General features: G+C 43.8%; 2 protein-coding genes across 19 annotated transcripts in view; both read right to left on the minus strand.

Moving 5' to 3' along the window:
* The window catches only part of LOC125293845 (5'-AMP-activated protein kinase subunit gamma-2-like), a 31156-nt gene extending 19814 nt beyond the window's left edge, over positions 1-11342 (minus strand). For 2 of the 5 annotated variants that reach the window (XM_048242007.1, XM_048241998.1), the window contains exons 1-3: positions 10795-11342; positions 7387-7446; positions 2957-3212 (exon numbers count right to left, since the gene is read on the minus strand). In XM_048242007.1, coding sequence (XP_048097964.1) covers positions 2957-3212; positions 7387-7446; positions 10795-10881 — 403 coding nt within the window. In that variant the 5' untranslated portion in view covers positions 10882-11342. Of the gene's footprint in view, positions 1-2956; positions 3213-4234; positions 4676-4704; positions 5160-7386; positions 7447-10794 lie in introns of those variants that run through there. The other 3 variants (XM_048242028.1, XM_048242017.1, XM_048242039.1) reach the window with 3 other exon arrangements.
* A 2778-nt stretch (positions 11343-14120) lies between these two features.
* Positions 14121-22226, minus strand: part of kmt2cb (lysine (K)-specific methyltransferase 2Cb) — a 78124-nt gene continuing 70018 nt past the window's right edge. For all 14 annotated transcript variants that reach the window (XM_048262870.1, XM_048262904.1, XM_048262894.1 and 11 more), the window contains 10 exons: positions 21860-21999; positions 21185-21286; positions 19718-20948; positions 18940-19076; positions 18575-18705; positions 18158-18323; positions 17182-17298; positions 16869-16942; positions 16254-16362; positions 14121-16149 (listed from right to left, as the gene is read on the minus strand). In XM_048262870.1, coding sequence (XP_048118827.1) covers positions 16057-16149; positions 16254-16362; positions 16869-16942; positions 17182-17298; positions 18158-18323; positions 18575-18705; positions 18940-19076; positions 19718-20948; positions 21185-21286; positions 21860-21999 — 2300 coding nt within the window. In that variant the 3' untranslated portion in view covers positions 14121-16056. The remainder of the gene's footprint in view (positions 16150-16253; positions 16363-16868; positions 16943-17181; positions 17299-18157; positions 18324-18574; positions 18706-18939; positions 19077-19717; positions 20949-21184; positions 21287-21859; positions 22000-22226) is intronic.

The raw sequence follows: 22226 nt of genomic DNA on the forward strand, positions 1-22226 counted from the left end.
ATTAAGGGGAAATGATAGACTCAGGAATATTAGGTAAGCCCTACAGAGGACTGAATTAATATCAAGTAACAACTTGGCTTGAGAGGGTACTGGAGAGAGCCAACAAGAGGCATGTAACACAAAGCCCTATTGTTTCCCCCCCCACTTTTATTACATTTTTTGGAGAACCTGTTAATTGAGAACTGGGTTTAGCAAAGAGGAGGAAGCAGTCCTCTCATCTATTTGTAAATCCTCCTGGAGCCACCGAGCCAGTGGAGAGATGCTGCAGCACAGATAACCAGAGAGGGCACAGCACACAAACAAGCTTTCACAACCCCTAGGTTTGCTGGGCTATTTTTTGATTTGGTAAGATGCAATCGCAACTTCGCTATCTCACATGTCAAGCGCACATGTCATATTTCCTGGCCACAGCGTTGTGCTGCTGTTTCTAGTGCCAGACAGAAGTACACAAGCAAACTGATCTTGTCATAGTTGTTAGCGGTAAGAACGGCTACTGTCACTAAAAGGCCTAGAGAAACTAAACAGGAGGGCTTCACCATTCTTCAAGCAGGTAAACTCTTGGTACTTTTTGGTGAAAAATCCCAGAAATGATAAAACAGACTGAACCAACACTGCAAAAAATAAAATCTAACCAAGTGTTATTAATCTTATTAAAATCAAAAAATCTATTTGGTACTGTTTTTAGTATGAAGACATTTACACTCTCTCGAAATATCATTTTGACTTATTTTAAGGAGTCTTATCAAGGCAAATTGGCTCAACTCACTGGCAGCCAAATTTGCTTGGTTGTAGGACAAACTTGCTTAAGGCACTGGCAGACTTGTTTTCAGGATGAGACATCTTAAGAAGAGTAAAACTCTTCTTAAATTAAGACAAATGATTTTACGAGAAAGCGCTAAGTAAGAAAAGGTTGGGATGTTGTGTACAATGCAAATAAAAACTGAATGGGATAATCTGCAAATCACGTTAACTCATATTTAGCTGCAAAAAGGACGCAGACAACATGTAAAATGTTGGAAATTACATAAATGACTATTTCATGGAAAACATTTGTTCAATTTCAATTTGATCAACACGTTTAGACACAACACGTTAAAGTTGGGACGGGGCCAAGAAAATGCTGGAAAAGTTGTGTAATGATAAAGAAAACAAAAGGAAAATATTTTACAACTAATTAGGGCAACTGACAGCATGATTGTGAGTATGAAAAAAGCATCCCAGAAAAGCAGAGTAAAGATGTAGAGGTATTCATCACTCTTAGTAAACCTGTGTGGAAAAATTATGAAACAATATAAATATAATGCTTCTTAACATGAAATACAATACGAAAAGTGTTTGGTGAGTTAATCATCTACAGTACATCGTATCACTGAAATATTCAGAGAATCCAGAGAAATCTTTGCAATCAAGGAACAGGGTTCAAAAACAATATTGGATGGCCATAGTCTTTTGGACCTCAGGTGACACTGCATTAAAACCTGAGCTGTTTCTGTAATGACAGTTATTGTATTGGCTCAGGTAAACCTCTGATAACCATTGTTTATGAGCACAGTTTGATACTCAATTCACAAATGCTAGTAAACTTTACCATGCTAAAGAAGAAATTGTATTTAGAGGTGATACAGAAATACCACCGTCTGTTCTGGGCCTCAGCTCATTTAAAATGGATGTACCGGTAATGTAAAGTGGAAAATGGTCCTGTGGTGAGATCAATCAACATTTTACATTCTTTTTGGAAATCACAGACTCCTCTGGGCTAAAGATAAGAGGGCCTATACAACTATATAACTTGTTATAGTGCTCAGTTCAAACCCCAGCATCTATGACGGTGTTAAGGTGCATTAGTTCCTACAGCATGGGAATCTTGCACATCTGGCCAGGTACAATCAATTCTGAATGATGTACATACAGGTTTTGAGCAACATAATACTGCCATCCAGGCGATGTCTTTTTCAGGGAAGGCCTTGAATATTTCAGGAAAACAATGCCAAAATGAATTCTGCACATATTTAAACAGTATTTCTCCATAGATGAAGAGTCCAGGTGCTAAAATGGCCTCTGCAGTCCAGACCTGTCAAATTAGGTGCATCATGGAATAAAAAAACATGATTTAGAATACCCCATACTGTTGAGCAACTGAAATCCAATATCGGGTAGGAATGGGACAATATTTAATTCTCAAAACAATATTTAATTCGCAACTGGTCTCCTCAGTTCCAACATTTACAGAATGTTGTTAAATGAAGGGTGAAGCAGTACAGTGGTAAACATGAATAGGCCCTAAAAGGCCATGACAGTATGTTTTGAAAAGATAGAAAGAACAGAACTCTTCCACCTAAGGAAACATGCACAGTATAAACCACTTAATGTGAACACAGTCTTCTACGAGTCCAATTCAGCTAGGAGTACATGAGGGCACAAAAGCACAAAGGTCTAATGTCTCTTATTCTTTGCTGGAGTCTTTTTTCACAACAAATGCAGTCTTTGGTAAGAATCAAAAGCCTGTATGATCACGCTGCATCCTGTCACAGCTTTCTTTGTGAGTCAGACAGGAAACCACAACATCCTGATAAATGCTCTAAAGCCTGCAATATTGTCTAAGCGACCTCTTTTCACTGCCCACAAAAGCATTCTACGATACTTCTGAATGTACTGGAGCCAGTTCACCTGTCAATACATTTGAAAAACTCTCAAAGCAGAGAAGATTCTTCACTATGTCTTTCAGTGGTTATGCCAAGAGTCTATTGCTTCAGGATTTCTCTATTCTCAATCACCAAATACTTATCCAGACTTCAAACCACTAATCTGAGATCACACTTGTAGAGAGTGATCAGCCATGATCAGGTGTGTTTCTGCTATAGATAGACATGACACTGATGCTTCTTGGACAAGACTGTTCACTACTGGCCACCACTATGGCCAATGATACTATGGTACAGTGAGAGACGGCCATTACCTTTCCTGGACCTGGAGAAGAACCTGAGGCTAGCTGGGGCGGAGCTGCTGAAGGAGGAGCGGAAGATCCCACTGAAGCTCAGGCGGCGGGGGGACTTGGGTGGAGAGTCCTGGTGGCCGGGGGCGGAGGGCGGGTAGGGGAAAATGGTCTTGGGTGAGCCCGGGCTGGTGTGCGTGCGGGGAGGGGCGGACATGGGGCTGGAGCACCTCACAAAGAGGCCTTTGGTGGGGCTCGCAGAGTGACCGCTACCTTCTCCCTAAGGAGCAGAGGAAAAACTTTTCACTTGGATGCCCAGATTAAGGCTATTTTTGAGAGTACATAAAGAAGACCATTTTACATCTATTCACACACACACATTATTTTCAACAAAATGAAAGAAAAAAGAAAACCTGATGTATTCTTATTTTGGTTATTTTTAGGCCTTGATTGCCTTTTCTGATTTAGGGTTTCCCACTTAATGTAGCAATGTAGGAATTCCCTTTTTCGTCAGTTTTCAACACACTGGACCATTTAGCACTAAGGGAATACCCAATGAATCTAAAGCAAACAAAAAGGGTCATTCTCCTACCTGCAACAACAGCGCTACATAGTGCAATACCAGGCAATGTAAGTCAGAGTAGAATTAAAATGAGTTTGAAGCAGTCATTTTAACGTAAAAGAGCTGCATTGTGCTACTTTAATCTAAACTCTCCCTAGCAAAAATGCTCAACTATTTGGCACACCGGCATGACATGACCTGGGAATCCCATATGAACCTTTGGCAAACTGAGATTTGACATTTGCTCTGCAGGTTCATGTGGTCAAGAGGCCATTTCCAATGTCCCCCAAACACGGGCACGCAAATACAATCGCTAATCCAGCATGAACGTGTATTTCTTTGGAATTGAGCAAACAACTACATTTAAAACCTTTGTTTACAAGATTGCTGCACATTTGAAACTACTTGGTAAGAGTTTAATGCACCAATTTAAGTTTAATTTCACTGCTAGGTATGGCCCTGCTGTAAGTCGTAAGTCAATTAACCTTTTCCAGACCTACTCTCAATTCTAATTGAGAAGGTCTGCGTGCTAACCAGACTAGACATGACTACATATTACAGCTGCTTGTACAACCATGACCAACACAGAGACCGACTGGTTTGGCATGCACTTGACCAGTATCTGACTAATGATATCAGGACAGTGAATCCACAAGGAGCAAATATTCAATTATATAATGCAATTATGTGACAAGCAGTTACTCTATAAATCACACAGCTCAGCAATGGGCTAATGATACCTGTGCCCAGTTACAGGTCAGTGTCTGTGAAAGCTGCAGACACGCCCTCCTTTGTGTTGGCCATCCACCCTTTTCTCTGTCGGGCCACAGCTTGTTTTGACCTGTTTGACAATTATAACCAAGGAGTTTGGCAGGTAAATCCACATACTATGAAAACACAGTGGGCTGCCTTGGGGCTTTAGTAACACAAAAAAGAAAGAAAACAGCCACGAAAGGTCTGCCAGTTCTATCACACGTGCATCTGAATGCATGGTGCACTTTCATTCAATTTTCATTGAAATTGACTCATCAGTGAAAAGTGCAAACTAATAGCTGATCAATGGAGAAGCAAACGAGGACAGGAAAAAGGGCAGGCTTTTGAAATGTCAGGTATTCAACTCAATGAGTCAACAACAACAACAACAACAACAACAACAAAAACAGGTTAATACTTTCTAATCTCCAACAGATACAATCTCAAACACACCAACCTTAAGGTTACAGTAACCGTGCCATCCTTCAACCATGCTATCACCCTGAAGTCTGTTGCCACAGCTTTTGAAATGTTCACACAGACTGCTAAAGTGTGATGTCTGTATGGGTGTCATGTGAAATCTATTTCGACGGCCCTTGTGACGTGTCTGTGCCCCTCTCTGCTATGCCACTGTGGCATCTATTACAACAGGCCTGCTTCACTGCCAGCTCTACACAAGTGTATTTGTGTGATATTGCATCATAGGCGCCGGAAGCACAGTGGCCAGGGGACCAATGGCCCCCTCACTTTTGGCTCAAAATATCTTTTAACAAACAAAATCATCCACGAAAAAAAAAAAAACCTCCGCGCAAAAAACGGAGAGATGTGAACCATTATAGCGGTAGTAGCCCACATCTAATATAGCCTAAAGCTATTTGTGCAGCGTCACTGTTGAAATACCTTAAACTTTCTGCCCATGGGTCAAAACCGATGAGCAAAACACCAGCAGAGCGCCCAGGCAACACCCCCAGGGAGCAGACGGCGCTCAATTAGGCCTACTTGGAATGCTGAGACGTTCATTCTCAATGTATGCAACATGTGTGGTGGGGTGGATTTGAAATGTAGCCAAATCCAGTAACATTTATTCTGGTCTGGTATGATTGATTGTATTGTAAAGTTCCTGAGTTAAGCGTAATGTCCTCCTGTGCATCGGAGACATCGGATAACCACATTTAGCCTATTGCGCGACATGAGATTCAATCATATCATGCGCAACGTGATATACCTGAAACAGCCTAAGCTACCAAGCTTTCGCAAGGTTTATGATATCACTTATAATTAACAGCAATGTTCAAATAGACCAGGTTAACCTATTTATTTGTATTTTCTGTGTCCCCGTTTCCCAAACCACATTTGCTGTCGCCTCGTTTGTCATTAGCGTATAGTAAAATGTGAACGATTATCAATGATATGATAATACTGCTATGATGATACTGCTTTTATTGCATTAATCGGTTACAAGGTGCTGTCATCTATCCGAAACATCTACTATGCCGTCTCTAGGTTTGTTGGGTGGGTATTGCAATGTTCAAATAAAGCATGTTAACCTAGGCCTATTTCATTTAATTCACTTCTGTGCGCCTTGTGTGATATCACTCAAGTCTTGCTTTAGTTAATTAGCAAGTTTCTACCAGAAGCTCACAAATGCCGTCATGTAAACTACTTTCTAAATATTCAACATAATCGGAAGCAGCTGCAATTATAACAGGACATTTTGAAAGAGACCTGCTGCGTCTACTTTGATAAGCAGCGTCATGAACCGCACTCAAATACGGTATGTTTTGTTTAACTTCAAATAGCATAGACTAGCATAGTCTGTCCACTTTTGAAATTACATGCGGGGCTGAACCACTGGAAATTGCATGTGTGGTCTATATCTGAAATTATTAGCGTCTGTAGCTATTGGCGCCTGCAGGTGGCTCGGTGTTTATGGCATTACTTCTTTACTCTCTCTCTGAGGATTAACAACTTACATTAGGCTACTTTTGCGTTACTGCGTTGAAATGTTTCTATGGACATTATAGATATCGTCCCCTTTCATTTATTATTTAATGAATTACAGTTGTGAAACATTAGGTAGCATCTAGGCCAAACCAAGTTGCGCTGTAGGCCTACAAGGCATTTATTACAGATATAATCTCCCTTCAAAAGTTAATGAACACGGCACTTCCTAGTGCTTTTAAAAATTGTGCAAGTTCGAATTGCCTTGTGGAAGTGTTGTTGCCAAGCTTGCACACACTCCTTCATAAAAGTTGAATGGTGACATGCACACAACTTGCAGAACATTGAACTGCTTTGAGTGAAGTGCGCTTGCGAGTTGCGTTCCTTCCGTCATTAATAGCCTTAGATGCTCTTCTTCACACTGAAAACAGTGGCAGTCCTAGCTTGTAACACCCTGATATTTTTTTGGAATCAATTTGTGGTGTGATTGACATCAGACTAGTCATTAGCTAGTTAGTTGTGCACTGTTTTCCGCTCAGTAGTAAGGTAATAGCCTTCTCCGATGAGTTTTGTTTTTTTGCCAATATTCTTGTCGCCCTCCCAGAATTCTGAATATCTTTGCTCGCACACTGTAGGAACTGTAATGTGATTACTGACGCGTTGCACTCAACTCTGCTCAGCTACGAGTAGCCCAGAACAATTATCTCCCGTGTGTAAGTAAAATAGAATATGCAGTTTATGGGGTAAACTGCATAGGCTATTTCTATTTATCTGTAAAATGACCGCATGTGTTTGTTCAACTTTATGAAGCAGAATTACGCAGGCTAACACACGCACACATTTTGTATGCCCAAGCAAGACAAAATACAGCGCAGGCTATTTTTTTTTTTTTTTTTTGGGAGGGGGTTCCATTATCTGGCCCCTGCACTTTGAAACTCGATCCGGCGCCCCTGTATTGCATTGGCACATGACAAAGATGACGCCTGTCTGGGAATATCTTGCACATGTCGGAAAAGAATAACACACACTCCCTCGACAACGTGGTTAAATTGGGAGGTTGGCAGCATCTGTTTTTCATTAAATGTCAAAGTGAGTAATGAAATGGAGCATGTTACCAATTCAAATGCAGAAACAAGAAATAAAATCCAAACAATGTCAATCAATCAGTGTCATAGAGAATTGACTGGGTGGGGATTACCTTTGCCATATTATCATCCTTTTCTCTCCTGTCAGTCTCTCCATCCAGGAGAGAGAGGTCCTGCAGATATAGAAAGCAGTCGTGGTTATGTATTGACAGCATGCTTTTTACTGAGCCTGAGTGTGATATTCTAGATATTGGTGTGTTTAAATCATGCCATGTGAAGTTGACATAACGAAGGTAATTTTGATACCACAGAATGATGAATGAATACTCAGTCAGGCAATGGCAGGAAAAATCAGGAACACCGCTTTATAGTTTACAGTGATGCACATTAAGGGATTGACCGCATGATCCACCATGTGCTCTAACCAAACAGGATATCCTTTATCCTTAATATCTTCAAGCACATTTGGAAAAATGTGCATTAAGTGTGATATTGAGGGTATCAAAAAACACTGTAGTTACAGTTTTTTTGTTCAAAATAAACATTTACAATAAATAGATTTTAGCATTCCCTCAGGTGAAACATAGCACAGCCTTTGATGTGTTATGTTCTCAAAACACCTGTAACTACATGCATTTATTCTGTGAATGGGACTTGGTACAATATTGGTACTTTACACACTAAATGTCCATATATGTATTTCCACATAGATTTTTATGGTCCTACTACCTACCCCACATACCATTTCAGTTGCATGAAAATTCAAAGTGAAGTGAACCAGATGAAGGTCTGAGACCAAAACGTGTTTTATTCAAATAAATGTTTGCATGCAGAATGGACAGTGTGCGGGATCTCTTCTAAAACCACAGTTGTATGAAAATGACAGGAAAATACAAACTTGCCTTGTTTTATCCTTAGTATTGTCATGGCCTTTTGCTTTGGAGACTTCACATTGTGGGACAATATTAACAAAGGAGTATATTTCTAGAGAAGATACTGATTTATGGCAGGTGTAAGGAGTTTTGAGACCCTCAATATCACTTTTTTGCATGTTATTTCTGAAACTAGGGACTTCTATAAAACCAATGATACAAATGGTACAAACTTGTAATGATTGAATCATACTGAGGACATGTTTGCCTTCCATTCTATAAAGTTTGGTCAGACTAGGAATAATACTTTTTAAGCTATACATGTCCAAACCTGGCCTCCAAAATAAGGCCTTTTAGAAAGTGTAAACAATCAAGGGCAAAAAGACTATGAAAACAATAGAATTGAACAAAAATATTTTACATGTTTTAGTTATGGAACCTACACATTGTGTAGACAAACTTTGAGGAAAATTAGTTGGTGCTGCAACCATTTTCCTGGATTTTATTCTGATTTGACATGGAATGACTCTTATGAATTCAAAAAAATGAGTTTACAAGACCCTTAATATGACTAGTGTTGCATTTTGCCATTTTGTTTGTGGCATTTCTTAGAGTGTAAAAAGTATACAAAATCAAACATGAAAACCATTTATGAAAACATTGGAATTTAACAAAAACATTTTACAGGTCTTAGTTTTGGGATCTAAATATTAGGTGGACATGAGATGGTGCTGCAACCATTTTCCTGGATTCTGTATAATTTGACACAGAATCACCACGGTGCACACCAAAATAAGAGGCCATAGCATGCACATGGTGACCATCCTACAGTACTTCACCCAACTTTATCTGGCTTAAAGTAGCAGTATGGAGTTTTGGTCTAAAACTAGCGAGCTAGCAAACTAGAAGGCATGCCAAACCTGGTTAACACCACCCAAAGCCTTACTGCCACTGCTAGAAGCTTTCTGACGTGATAACTGGTGTCTTTTGACGATATAGACAGCAATGTCCTTCTGGCTTGTGGGAGACTAGGTGTTTATCTGTGCCAGTACCATCACAATTTGGACATAATATCAAAACTAGTTGCCTGACAAAAGCATACCTTGTAAAGTGCCAAACTGTTGCATAGTATTGCTTTAACAACCTCTGGATGTAGACCAGTAGTAAAGGCTGATGGGGATGGGGGGGCTGATATATTGGGAAGACACTCTGAAGCAGTCCACATCATCATTCCCCTTTAAGGGCTCAGAAAAATGCACTGTCAGGCTAGCAGACAATACTAATGCAAGGTGTGCTTCTTATTTTTTTCAGCAATGTTTACAGGCAGAGACAGAAACACACAAATGGCCTTCTGTGGATCACAAGTCTGACACAATTATACAAGGCCTGGGTTCTGGGAAGAGGGCTAGAATCCGAGCTCATGAAAGGCCTAGTCAAAACAGTCGCTATCATTGACAAAACCTGTGGTAGGACAGTCAGGCGTATTCCTTCTGAGATGTGATAAGTGTCATGGCTCCTGTCTGAAAGCATGCTCTGAACCTTTGAACAATGATGAGACTATCTAAAATGATGATATAAATTCCAGCTCTGTACTGCGGACAGAATTGGTCATATAAAAATAAACACTAGATATGGGCTTCATCTATGTTGAAAATAAGAATAAATATGTACTTTAGCCTTCCCTCTACATGCCTAAAGGAAACAATTCTGATGCAGGATGATACAGATGTTAAAGAAGTCTTCAGAGCAATTATATTCCTGAAGGCTATCACAGATCTACCTTTGGGGAATACCCATGTGCCGGAGGCTGACTTGCTCCACAAAAAACACTGACTTTCAACAGACTGTAAGGAAGTCAAGAAAGGGAAATTGAATAAATATTTCTGCAGCAGTTGCCAAGGGTTGCAATAGCATGGGTGAATCATAACTCAAGCGGGTTAGAGCGGCACGTTCCTCCACAGCTGTTTCCTTCACTTCCCCTTTTTTGTGCCACTGGTAAAAAAATACTGAAACAGTGTAGGATCTCCTATTTTCATGTTGAGTTTATGGAGGTAAGGACATGAATGCACATGTCATGGCAGTGTCACAGAAATAGGAAAAGGGTATTTGTGTGTGTGCAGCTATCAATCAACTATATAACCTGCAGATGAGATATGTGATAACATTCCTTCACGGGCTCTGCTTGTTACAACATTCAGGAAGTGAGAATGTTACCAGAATTCTGATGAGGGTGCTTTGATTGATTCCAGTTATATTTGGTTGAATAAGAAATTACACAAAGTCTATGTTTAAACTAAACAGAAACATAACATTGCATAACTTTTCATGGCTGTAGCATACACATTTAGGAAAGTGTTAGCTAGAAACGTGTTTTCAGAAACACTGTCACCCCAAATATTGTCAATAAACGTATGGATTGTCAAATGAATCAGACACATCACTCATCTTGTCCAAAACACTGGAATCCATAGATCTACTGGAAAGATGCAACTGCTTAACGACCGCTGCTATTTCACAAATGTCTCAAGAGCCTATGTCAACATTTACAGGGACCCCGCCCACGTCGCTTAGACCTAGAGCACATGCGAGTTGCCAAAAGCTGATCAAAACACCAGAAACTGATAAGAAATGTAAACATTGTAAACTTACGGGCATATTTAAACGAATGACTCTCTTTTTCTTCGAGTTTTTCTTGGAGGAATCTTTGCTCTTAGGTTCCATGACATTGCTTCCCATTTTAAGATAGTAAAACGCTTTTTAACACCACCACGGCATGGCTGTGGAATTAGGAACATCTGTTAACAGCTCCTTGCGAGAAAAAAAGAGAAAAGTCTGAACCAATTGATTTTAAGAATTGCACTTTCGCACATCCATAACACCTCTTTCCCCTTTTATCCCGGAATGACTCTCCTATGAATTTTGTTAGCCGAGTACATCCGCATTCAGAGCATGGTGCATTCCCATTTTAAAAAGGTGTGACGAGCGAGACGCTTCGTGCATCTTTTTTTTCGCTGCCCAGGGTAGAGTGAATCTTTGGGTCTTGCATTGTAAAGTGTTGCGGCAATAGTTCCTCAACACCAAGCGATTCTGCTTTCAGACCAGGAAGTTTGCTCTCCGTAACTACGCACTGAGATAAATTCTTACAAACTGTAGGTAGACTAGGCGAGTTAAACACGGCATGTGCGCACGCATGTCAGACGACGGCAACGCAGCTTTAGCGTAGGCTACGCGTAGCATGAAACAGTGTGTCAGGGTGCAACTGAGGGCATCGTCGAAAAGCCTGCGTCACAAGTTAAATAAGTCCTTCAACGCATTAAATGGATGTTGATTTTTTAAACGACACTGTACGACTCAAGTGATATCTAGGAAACATCCTAAAATCTGTGACTTTGCATTATTTTACAATTTGACCATCATGATTTCGATATATTAAGAGTAGTGGTGTGTTAATTTAATTAGAAGTGAATTGGATGGATTGGACCTGTAAGCCCTAACTGTAAATCCAACTACTATAACAGTTAGGATACCAGTCTAGGCACAGTGCTATTTATGAGTGCAACCACAAATAATTCAAAAGTGAAATACATTCCAGTTTACTTAAAAGCCACAGCCTTAATGAAGGATTGTTTTGCCTTTAATCCACCATTATGTAATAGAAGCTCCGCAGTGCAAGCAGTGCGCGTCGCTGTGGTGTAGCTTCCTCCCCTCCTAGCCCAGTGCACAGAAAACGAGATGTCTGGGCAGAGGCCCAAGTCACTCTCTCACACGCACAGTGCTTGCATTAACGGCATAAGAAAACAAGCGGGGCCTGCCATTGGATGGCTGTGCTTCTAACGAGCCGTATGAGGCCTAGCCAGCGACACCCCACATACCCAGCTTGCCTCAGCTACCCCGATTAGTCCATCTGGCGAGGGCAGGTGATGCGCACAGTCGCAAACAGTGACTCATCTATTCTGTGGAGGGGCTTCAATGCTGTGTGCCCGACTTTGCTAAGATCAGCTACTATAAGAGTCTCTTCTCTACCCTTAAAGAGCCACGGATGACGACTAATCATATTCTCAACCCAGTAGGGTGTTGGCGTTACCAGCTGGATCATGTGACAGTCAGCCTGCTATATTCCAACACTGCTGACAATATGCTTTTGTTTGATTTTGTACCGTAATTCACTCTATGGCCAACTAGTATGTGGTGAATAAAATGACACATGATCTTGTTCCTGTCTTGTACATTTCTTTTACTACATCGGGGACATTCCATGGTGTACTGTAGATGTTTTGTAAAATGTCTGGTCTTGCCTGAGCACGGAAGACAGCTGACTGTGACATCAGTTACCAGCAGATGGGGCTCTAAGGATGTACATGTCTATGCTGAAATGGAAGCTGAAGTGCAGAAGCACATTCTGGACCAGGAGAGAGATGGAACAGGGGCTACTCAGGCCCTTCAGCCCCCCTCAGGTCACTCTGACCAGTTCCTGTGAGGAGAGGAAATGCAGGTGGACACCCCCCCACCAGTGCCATCACTTCATGTGCTCATTTAGTGCAGCCAGGCCGGATTCTGGTGAGGGGTCATTTCTGAAAGGCCAGAAACCCTGCTAGTCACAGCCGGAGATCTTTCACTCAGGTCCCTCTGCACTGTAGTCTCTGCCTTTTTAAGCAACCCACGGATTAAAATAACTGTGAAGAAAAGCAATTACTACAGCCACTATTCAGCTACACACTGGACCTGCTTCATCTGACCGCTTAATGCAGGGGTTTTCAACTGATTGTGAACCAGGGACCACCATTCTGACTAATTACTTAACCCCAGGACCACCACTGAATGAAAATACTGATTCCCACATTGAAACTACATTACTGAATCCATGGTCACGGACCACAAGTGGGCCGCGGACCACTGGTTGAAAACCCCTGACTTAATGCATGCCCAGATCTCATACCGGGCATACATTTGGCATCATTTTGAACTCAACTAAGTGCATTCCACAATAACTTGCAAAATAGTATAGAAAATAAAAAAAAGGCTGGTCCATTTGTGGGTTAACATGACAAAAAGATGGAGGAATGAAAGCTGGTATGAACTGCAGAAGCTCTGATAAAGTGGACAGGACAGAACAGAACAGTAAAGGTGAGTGGTGAGAGAGAAAAAGAGACAGCTCAGCTCACTTTGAAAATGACAAAAGCTGAAGCAAATGGTTCTAGAGAGAGAACTGAAGTGGTGAAAAATGCCCAGTCAGCATCCCAACAAGATGGCTTGTATGCAAAGGTTATTTGGGAAAGGTCAAAGTTCAATATGACTGCGTTTTATCTGGTAATCCCTATTGTGTTCCACTGTCAGCGCTCACTCTCTGATCTAAGCACAATTGTGCTCAAAAGACAACATCTATCTGACAACGGAAGGTAACGGAATGGTAAAGATGTGGTTAGTCCGCTCAACCATTACGTGCTGCATTGCCACGACGATGCACAAAAGCGGTCAGTCGCCAGTCTCTCCTCTTACCCCTCCAATATAGCAGCCACTCCCTCTGTCCACATCTGTCTGCATTATTCATACCCCCCACCACTGCAAGCTGCCCAGAGGCCCCCCCCAGTCCCACACCCACCAGTGAGGGGGCACAGGGGAGGTGGGTTGGGCACCTCCCTTACGGAACAGAACACAGCACAGCACACAAAGGCTGACCATGAAGCAACTCTCGCATGTGGCAGCACTGAGGCTTTAGGTAATTTAGCGTTTACATTTTTAATACTCTTCTCTGTTCATTTAACTCATTGTAAAGCCTTAACCCACTTCAACTCAAGCAAAACAATACTGCACGGGATGTGTGAATATAGATTTGTTTTGGTAAGAGTTCACGCTGCACACATTGTTGCAATGTGTGTATGCCGACAGTCAAATTTGCATTGTATCAAGACAAATGTGGTTGATGGTGACCAAATGAATGCTAATGAAATAAGAAATCCAAGAAACCGCAAAAAGCATTAAGATGTAAAATATTTTATTTTTTTGTAAATGCTCCTAAATTCAGTTCCAAACCCCATATCTGCATACTTCAAAAAGGCTTCATTTCCCAAAACATTATGGACTACTGTACATGACAACGCCAAAAAAAGGTTTGCGCAAACACCATTATTTTACAAGACAAGAAAAATATTCATGAAACAATTTAGTTACAATTGTTCATTGAGAAAATATATACAATTTATCTTTTGCAAGTTCAAAAATACATGCCCTGTACAATACAAGTTCAAGACTGTCAATTTGTCAACTTCAAGCTGTTCAAACTGAAGAACTATATTTCATTTGTGAGGCTTGAGAAAAGTGAGTACAGGATTAAGGTTGTTAGGGTATAAAACGAAATGCCATCTTGATTCAGTTGTCCAAAAGTATATCTCTGAAGACTAAGCATACATATTCCTGGCAAACGGTTTCTGTACTAAATGCTTTCTTTGTGTCTAGCCCTCAGGAAAACACACTACACCTAAACAGCTACCAGTTTTCCTTCTGAGACTCATTGAATAGTCGAAAAACTCCTCAATGTCATATTACAAATATGTACAAAACACATATAAAAACCCAGAGCAAAACATAATGCAATCTACTTGTGACAAAGTTGAAAACATGATTAAAAATTCGGTTTGGGTGGATTAAAAATTCACAGTTCTCACTAATTCAGAAATGAAACCTGATCGACAAGGATGTCATAATGATCTAGTCCACTCTGGGGCTTCTGGTGATGGACGTCACCTACTGTAACACATGACCAAACTATCTTTGATGAAAACCACAAATATATTTATATATATATATTTATAAAAAGACTATTCAAGTGGTCAGAATTCATGTGAAAATCACAGAAAAGTAAACACTAGCATACTAAAGTCTAAGCACAACAAAAATACTTTCTTGTGAATTCTTGAAATTATTTGCACATTCTGTACAAAATAGCCATATAATATATTCTCTCCAAACAATATTGGACAACCGCATTAAATAATTCTGCAAAGACAAAAAACAAAACACGCCTACGGAACACCCAAACATCCATATGGTTAAGGTAGTATTTGGTCAATCATTCCTATATTTTTCTTTTTATACACTTTGTACACATGAAACAGGGTTCCCACAAACCGCGGACAGCAACCACAGTTTGGCAATGATTTTTTTAAACACATAGTTTTTTTCCATTAATTAATTCACTCATCATTCATTCACTCGGCAATAAATACAAAACTGCTTTCTTTTCTTACACAAACCAAAGAGAGAAAATTAGGATAAAACTGACTCATGGAATCAAGTATTTTAATGTGTTCTTTTTTGTGAGTTTGTGTTTTTCTTTTAGTGCAAGTTAATTTTTCCCTTCGCGGAAGCTCATTCCGTACATTCTCCATTCAGTGGTGTCTACATTTGAAACCTACTGTACACATCTAGGTCTATGACGATTAAACTAAAGGGCCTGCCCCCTCTTGCAACCAATAAGGCAAGGCCGGCACAGTGCTCTCCTCTCATTCGCTGGTGAATTCTGCCCCCTGAAACACACACACACACACACACACACACACACACACACATAGCATATATGCACACACGCACACACACATGCACTCATGGCAAATGCGGGTCACTGAACCGTCTTCCTCTGAGAACAGTGAGGACTGCTGCCCCTTGCCAAACGCTCTACCGTTTAATATTCCCTTGCAGACTATGTTCAGTGGTTTATTATGACAAAGACCTCGACCAATCTCTGCTGCACACCACTCAAGGCTGGCGCGCGTCTGAGCCCCATTGAAAATGCTTCTTTTAGTCAGTGAAGGACTTGTTCTCCACAGAGACTAATGTGCCTGTGAACTATGGCAAGGAATGCATGTGTTGATTTGTCTTTTCCCCCCTTCCTTTTGCTGTCGACGCATCAGCCCATCAGTTTATCCACTTGCGGCAGTTGACTGCTCCACAGTGGCATGGGATCTTGTGCTGGTCGTCCGCCTGGTCGAACTTGTAGTCGTAGCAGAGCTGGAATGAAACAGGCGAGGACATTAGGAGGGCAAAGACTGTGGCTAAGACTGACGGACGTTCAGGCACACAAAGTATGAGGAACGCAAGGACGAGACACGCACCTCTTCTCCCTTCTCGATGCGCCGGTTGGAGCTGATGATGATCTTGTATCCACGCTCAAACGTCACCACTTCAGCCACACAGTTGGGAGCACAAGAATGGTTGATATACCTGCACAGGCATTTCATAAAGGAGACATTAGGAGATTTAACTGGGAACAGTCAAAAAGATTTCAAATCATCACACTCGACTAACAGAGCCCAAAAGCATTGATTGAACCCCTTCAACTCTCACATCTCTATTTCAAGGACATGGTTTTGGGATGACTCCATCCATCCATTTGCACAGTCATGCTGATTCCAAATGTCAAACTACTTTAAGATGACGTGCATTCAATAGAATTTAAAAGCATTTTCTATCTGCTGACAAAGCATGGTTTCTCAAAACGCACAATACATCTTTAACATCTTAAGGCACTGTCAGACACACTACAATAACAGATCCTAACCAGAGAAGCAGTATTTAATCTCACTTGGCAAAAGCTTCAAGACTCATCCTGGCCACTTACGACTGGTTTGTTTTCAATGAAAGAAAAAAAAAAAAAAACCTCTACTGCGTGTGATCTGGTATTGCCAGACTGTGATCTGAGCAGCAGTGTCCAGAGAGAATGCCTTTACCTTGCCAGTCCTCCAGTGAGAGTTGCATCAAGGATGTGCTCATTGTCAATGCGGAACATGTACACGGCGCGATTCTGAGGGAGTTAAGTCAGAGGAAGAGCGTTAGCTCATTTTATTGACTGATTAACTGCATTCAATTAAAGTGATATTTACATAAACAGCAAAGTGAGCTAAGATTATGAAATCATGAGACATTTTGCCATGTTTTGCCATGTTAATTCATGATTAGATGATGCGTAACAGACAAGACATTCAAGTGTGGCCAAGTGATTTCACGTGAGGCTGGGTCACGTCAGGCTGGGCCAAAACTTACCTGACATTTGTACGAAAACTCCTTTCTGCTGGCCACCTCTTTACGCAGGATATTGCCAAGGTACTCAATCACCATGGTCTGCTTTTCAATGTCTCTGGCTGCAAACAGACCCAAGCCCTACACAAAAAAAGCCCAAACCAACCAGAATAGAAAATGTGTCAGTGAGCATATTGTGGACAGCAACGGCATCATTAAAACATTTATGTTGAGACAGTTTGCCTCTAAAACGTGTCTAAAAGCACCTAATGGAATGAGCCGGTCAAAGGTCATGGCAAAATGGTCATGGCAACAAGTCAGCTGACTTTCAGTAAAAATCTCGATTGCCATAGTGCTGCTGTCTGAATTGTCCTCTATCCTCTCGTGTCAGGTGGCAGAAATTCACTGAGCATAGATAGAGCACACAGCCATGCTGCTTCGGACACTGTCCATCAGCGAACGGAAGAGCCGTGAATTAAGATGTGCGTTCCGCCTCAGCGAGCAGAGCATTTTCGCCCCTCATGCTGTTTTAATGAGTGGAACGGAGAACTGGAAGTTCCATGTGGCCAGCTGCGGTTCCGCTGGCTCCCCTGTTTCGGGCCCCGAGCCCTGTTCCACTCCAGCGTGTTTCCAGCTAATGACAATAACACAAACTCTCCCAGCCGAATAGAGCAGCTCACATCGCAATCTACACGGAGCTCACTCTGATGCTCCGACTGAATCGTAACTGCTCGTTCATCACAAGAAACAGTCTTGTGCTAGAGATCCTGTACTACATCTACAGCCACTGGCCCAAACATCCATGCCCTGTGTTTAGGACTGATTACAACAACCTTGAGCCAGCACATCTAACATCACACAGATATTAGGACAAAATATGTGAATTAATACAGCGTTCAATACCATCACCACCTGAGCTGACCTGACAGCCTCACACACAGATGCACACTGTGAGGGTTGGACTGGACTAAAGGAGGAATGGGAGTGACCGAGTGCAGACCTGGATGTGCGACTGGGCCAGGTAGACGTTGGCCTTCCACTCGCTCTGCAGCCGGCGGTACTGGGAGGACTTGGAGTGCACAAAGTGCTTGCTGTAGGGCGTGCCCCCCTCTGGAGGGGCCGAGTTCTGGATGGAGCGGCTGCAGGCAGTGCTCTCGTCCAGGAGCCTGTGGTGGGGTCAGACACACCTCATTCATTTCTACTGTTCCAATGGTTCATACAACAATTATAATTATACAACCATCAGTGAAAGTTTATTTTTGTAAAATTAAAGACTCAATGTTGAATCAGGCCAACAAATAATCCTCCAAACATCATCAAACTCCATGACAACTATGGAATTTGTTAAACTAAACTATGTAAATCTAAAGCAACTGACAACCGATGCACACACACACACACACACGCACACACACACCTGTCATGGTGGGGGCTGCTCCGGGCTTGAGCACGAGCACTGCCACACAGGTTAATAGCCAGCGGCAACTCCAGCATTGGGTTCCGCCCAAAACGGAACCGGTAACCCTTACAGGCCTGAACTCCAGGCAGCTAGAACACAGAACACAGGTGTCAGTCAGCATGCAAACAGGCAGCTCAACTCCTACAGCATGGGCCAAACAGACCAAGTCTATTCATTCTGTCCTAGCAATACAGAACAAAACACACAGTAAAAGTTTCAATGTCATTAACAGTGATTACCTGTAAATACATCATATCCAAAAATATTAAAATGAAGTGATCTCTGGTCTAACTATTTAAGTATAAGGTGTGGTTGCGGATTACCGATTCGGCGATGCGGGCCACTGCAGTGACGGTGAGTCCAAACAGATCCTCTCCCTTCAGATAGACGGGAAACAGGCGGAGTGTGCTGGACTCAGCTCTCCGCTCAGCCACGGGACACAGAACCTTATCCCAGACTCCTGCGAACACACACACTTACTCATTTCTAAAACAGTTCTATTGAAAGTGACTTAAGGCATAGGTGTGTGTTATCAGTTTCCTTGAGCGAATTTAACTTACTGTGTCAAATGAGCACAGACACATATACATACATCACACACGCAAACACACACACACACACACACACACACACACACCTATAAACAGCATGTGCAGTGGCATCTAATTACACGTGTCCTGTCTTCTCATGCTGTGGTGTACAGCTCTATGAAAAGAGACAGTCGACATGGGCTATTACTCACAGGGCACAGACAACGTAAGGCTAATTATGGGATTCTCCCTCTGACAAAGAGGGGCGATGCCGCGGACACACTAGCATATTTGCTACTAGCATAAGCCACTGTGTTTAATCTCATACAGCACGCAGCCTTGAAAAATGGGCCATTTAATGTTACCATTGAGTCGAGAACCAGGCATTCATCATTCCTTCCTAGTGAACATGATCTAGTATAACGCTAGTCCAGTGGGTGGACTTAAAGCTGTGCTGCACACGGGCAGCACACGGAGGAACAGCTAGGGGGCATTATGAGAGGTCTGAGTAAGCTGAAGCTGTGGTATGTGGCATGTCGGCTCTGTGGGTACCTGTGGCGGTGGCACATACCTTTGGGGCTGCTGTCGGTGAGCACCAGCTCTTCGTAGCCGGGCTCCTGCACACGGATGGTGAACTCGGGCCAGGCGCCGCGCTCCTCCACCGAGCACAGGTAGCGGCAGCGGCGGTTGGCGTGGCGCATGCTCCAGTAGAGGCGGCTGGCCTCGTAGCCCACGGGGAAGATGGCGGCGTCCGAGTGGAAGGCGGCCATCTGGGCGGGCAGCAGGTGGCCCATGGCGTGGAAGACCAGGCTGCCCACGCGGAAGGTGTGACCGCGCTCGGGCCTCTGCACGGCGCCGGCCAGCTGCCGCACCTCGTCGCGCTGCACGTAGACGCGGCGGAACACCGAGAAGCAGCGCAGCTGGTGCTCCAGCAGGGCCGAGCCGGGCGAAGGCTGCGGGCGAAAAGCCGCTGGCCCTCGGCCGCTACGCCTGCCGTTGGCCTGTCCCCGGGGCCGGTGGGCGTGGCACAGCATGGTCTTGTCCTTGAAGAAGGTGCAGCCGGCCTGCAGGGCACAGGTGAAGTGGTAGATGTTGAGGCAGCGCAGTCGGTGGCAGCCGGTGGTGGCGCCCGAGCGCTGGCAGCACACGCACAGGACGGCCGTGCCGCGCCGCAGTGCCAGCTCCACGTTGATGAGCGCGCCGGCCTGCGTCTCGTATACCTCGGTGGACCACAGCGCGCAGTTCAGGTGCACCCAGGTGTCCAGGTCCAGGTTGAGGAGCCGCGCCGGACCGTCCGTCAGCCCGTCACCCTCCTGGTGGCAGAAGCAGCAGCGGCGGCGGTCGCGGAGCGCTGGGCTGGGGCGCAGCGGCATCGCCAGTTTGGCCAGCAGACGGTCCACCTCCACCTCGTCGTCCAGGAGCTGCGCACCGCTAGCTCCAGCGTGTCCTTCCTTCTTCAGCGACAGCTGCAGACGCACGCTCCACCGCTGCCAGCGCTGGGCCTTGTGCCGCTTGCCGTGGTGGTTCGGCTGCTCGGAGCCGCCACCGCTGCGGGACTTCAGCTTGACCGTCACCCTCAGGGTCTCGGGCGGTTTGATCTCCGGGCGCTCGGGCTCGGCCTTCAGCGGCTTTTCCGGGCTGGGCGGGTCGAGCAGTGGAGACGTAGGGAGGGGCGGCGAGGGCTTGGGCTGCAGCTGGGCCAGGCAGTGCACGTCTAGGGAGGACATGTTGTTGCTATACGGGTGCTGGGCTCTGGAGGGACTCTCCTTGGGCTCGCTGGCAGGAAGCAGCTCCACCGACTCCTGTGAGACAGAGGAGAGGGAGAGAGAGAGAGAGAGAGAGAGAGAGAGAGAGAGAGAGAGAGAGAGAGAGAGAGAGAGAGAGAGAGAGAGAGAGAGAGAGAGAGAGAGAGAGCCTGTAGACTTTAGATCTCCACAGACATCCACAACTCAGCCTACATGAAGACCCGTGTAGTGGAAAAACACAAACACACACACACAATGACAACACCACCACGGACAGCCGCATGGTCACTGACCTTGGTGTCCACGGGAGCTTTGGCCGGCGATGAGGCGGAGTGGAGGATGAGGCAGCTGTGGCTGCAGAAGACCACGTCACCCTCCGCACCGGACTGAATGTCCTGAGGAGGGACGGAGAGAAGGAGGGGAGAGAGGACAGCACAGTCAGTCTCAGTAAGAGAGCGGCCATTGACATGCTACACCATCCTTCAACCAAAATGCATCTATAAAAGGCAGGGGCTGCGTGGGCAAATATCAAAGGCTACTCCAAGCACATAATCCTTTATCGATGCTCGCAGCACTTTGGGAGAAGACTTCAAACGGACTGAGCAATGTGCTGGGATTAACTGTTAGGGAGTTTTTTTTTTTTTTTTTTTTTTTTTAAAAGTCGAGGTCCTTTACATACACACAGGCCATCCTTAACCCCACAGTGTTGATCATGTAGCCCTTTAATTGCACTGAGGGTGCCTACCCCTCAGGGGTTTTTCACTAACAAGCATGGATGTACTTGACACTGTTCTCAGAGTCGGTCTGTTTGTGTCTGTTCCCCAGAGCAACAGCTCAAAAGAATCAATACTTCTACAGAACATCTTTGATCAGCAGGCCCTCACTATTAGAGACACGGCTAAAAAAAAAAAAAAGTCAAAAGAAGACTGTATAAAATCAGTAGTGGTAGCTTTCTGAAGTGGTACTACCTGCTGCGTGGGTTTGCCGTCTTTGGGCGACTTGCGGACTCCACTTCCCAGAACCACCACCTTGCAGTGGCGGCACCACTGAGGCTTGGAGCCAGGGCTGGCCTGACCTTTCAGAAACTGCTCTCTGGACACGGTGGCACCTGGAACACAACGGGGTAGCACTCAACAGGTTATCTCTCTACTGCACTCAGCCTTTGAGATCATAAAACCAACTAGTGCACATTACATTTACATTACCATTCATTTAACATTTAAAGGAGAAATCCAGCGAGTTCCACAGAAATCTCTGTTTATCGAGGCCACCGAGTACTGAGGGCATGCGTATGGGGGCCCACGGACAAGCCCCACAGAGGGTAGCGCTCTAGCT

Source organism: Alosa alosa, chromosome 1 (genome assembly GCF_017589495.1).
Source record: "Alosa alosa isolate M-15738 ecotype Scorff River chromosome 1, AALO_Geno_1.1, whole genome shotgun sequence".
Taxonomy (NCBI): domain Eukaryota; kingdom Metazoa; phylum Chordata; class Actinopteri; order Clupeiformes; family Clupeidae; genus Alosa; species Alosa alosa.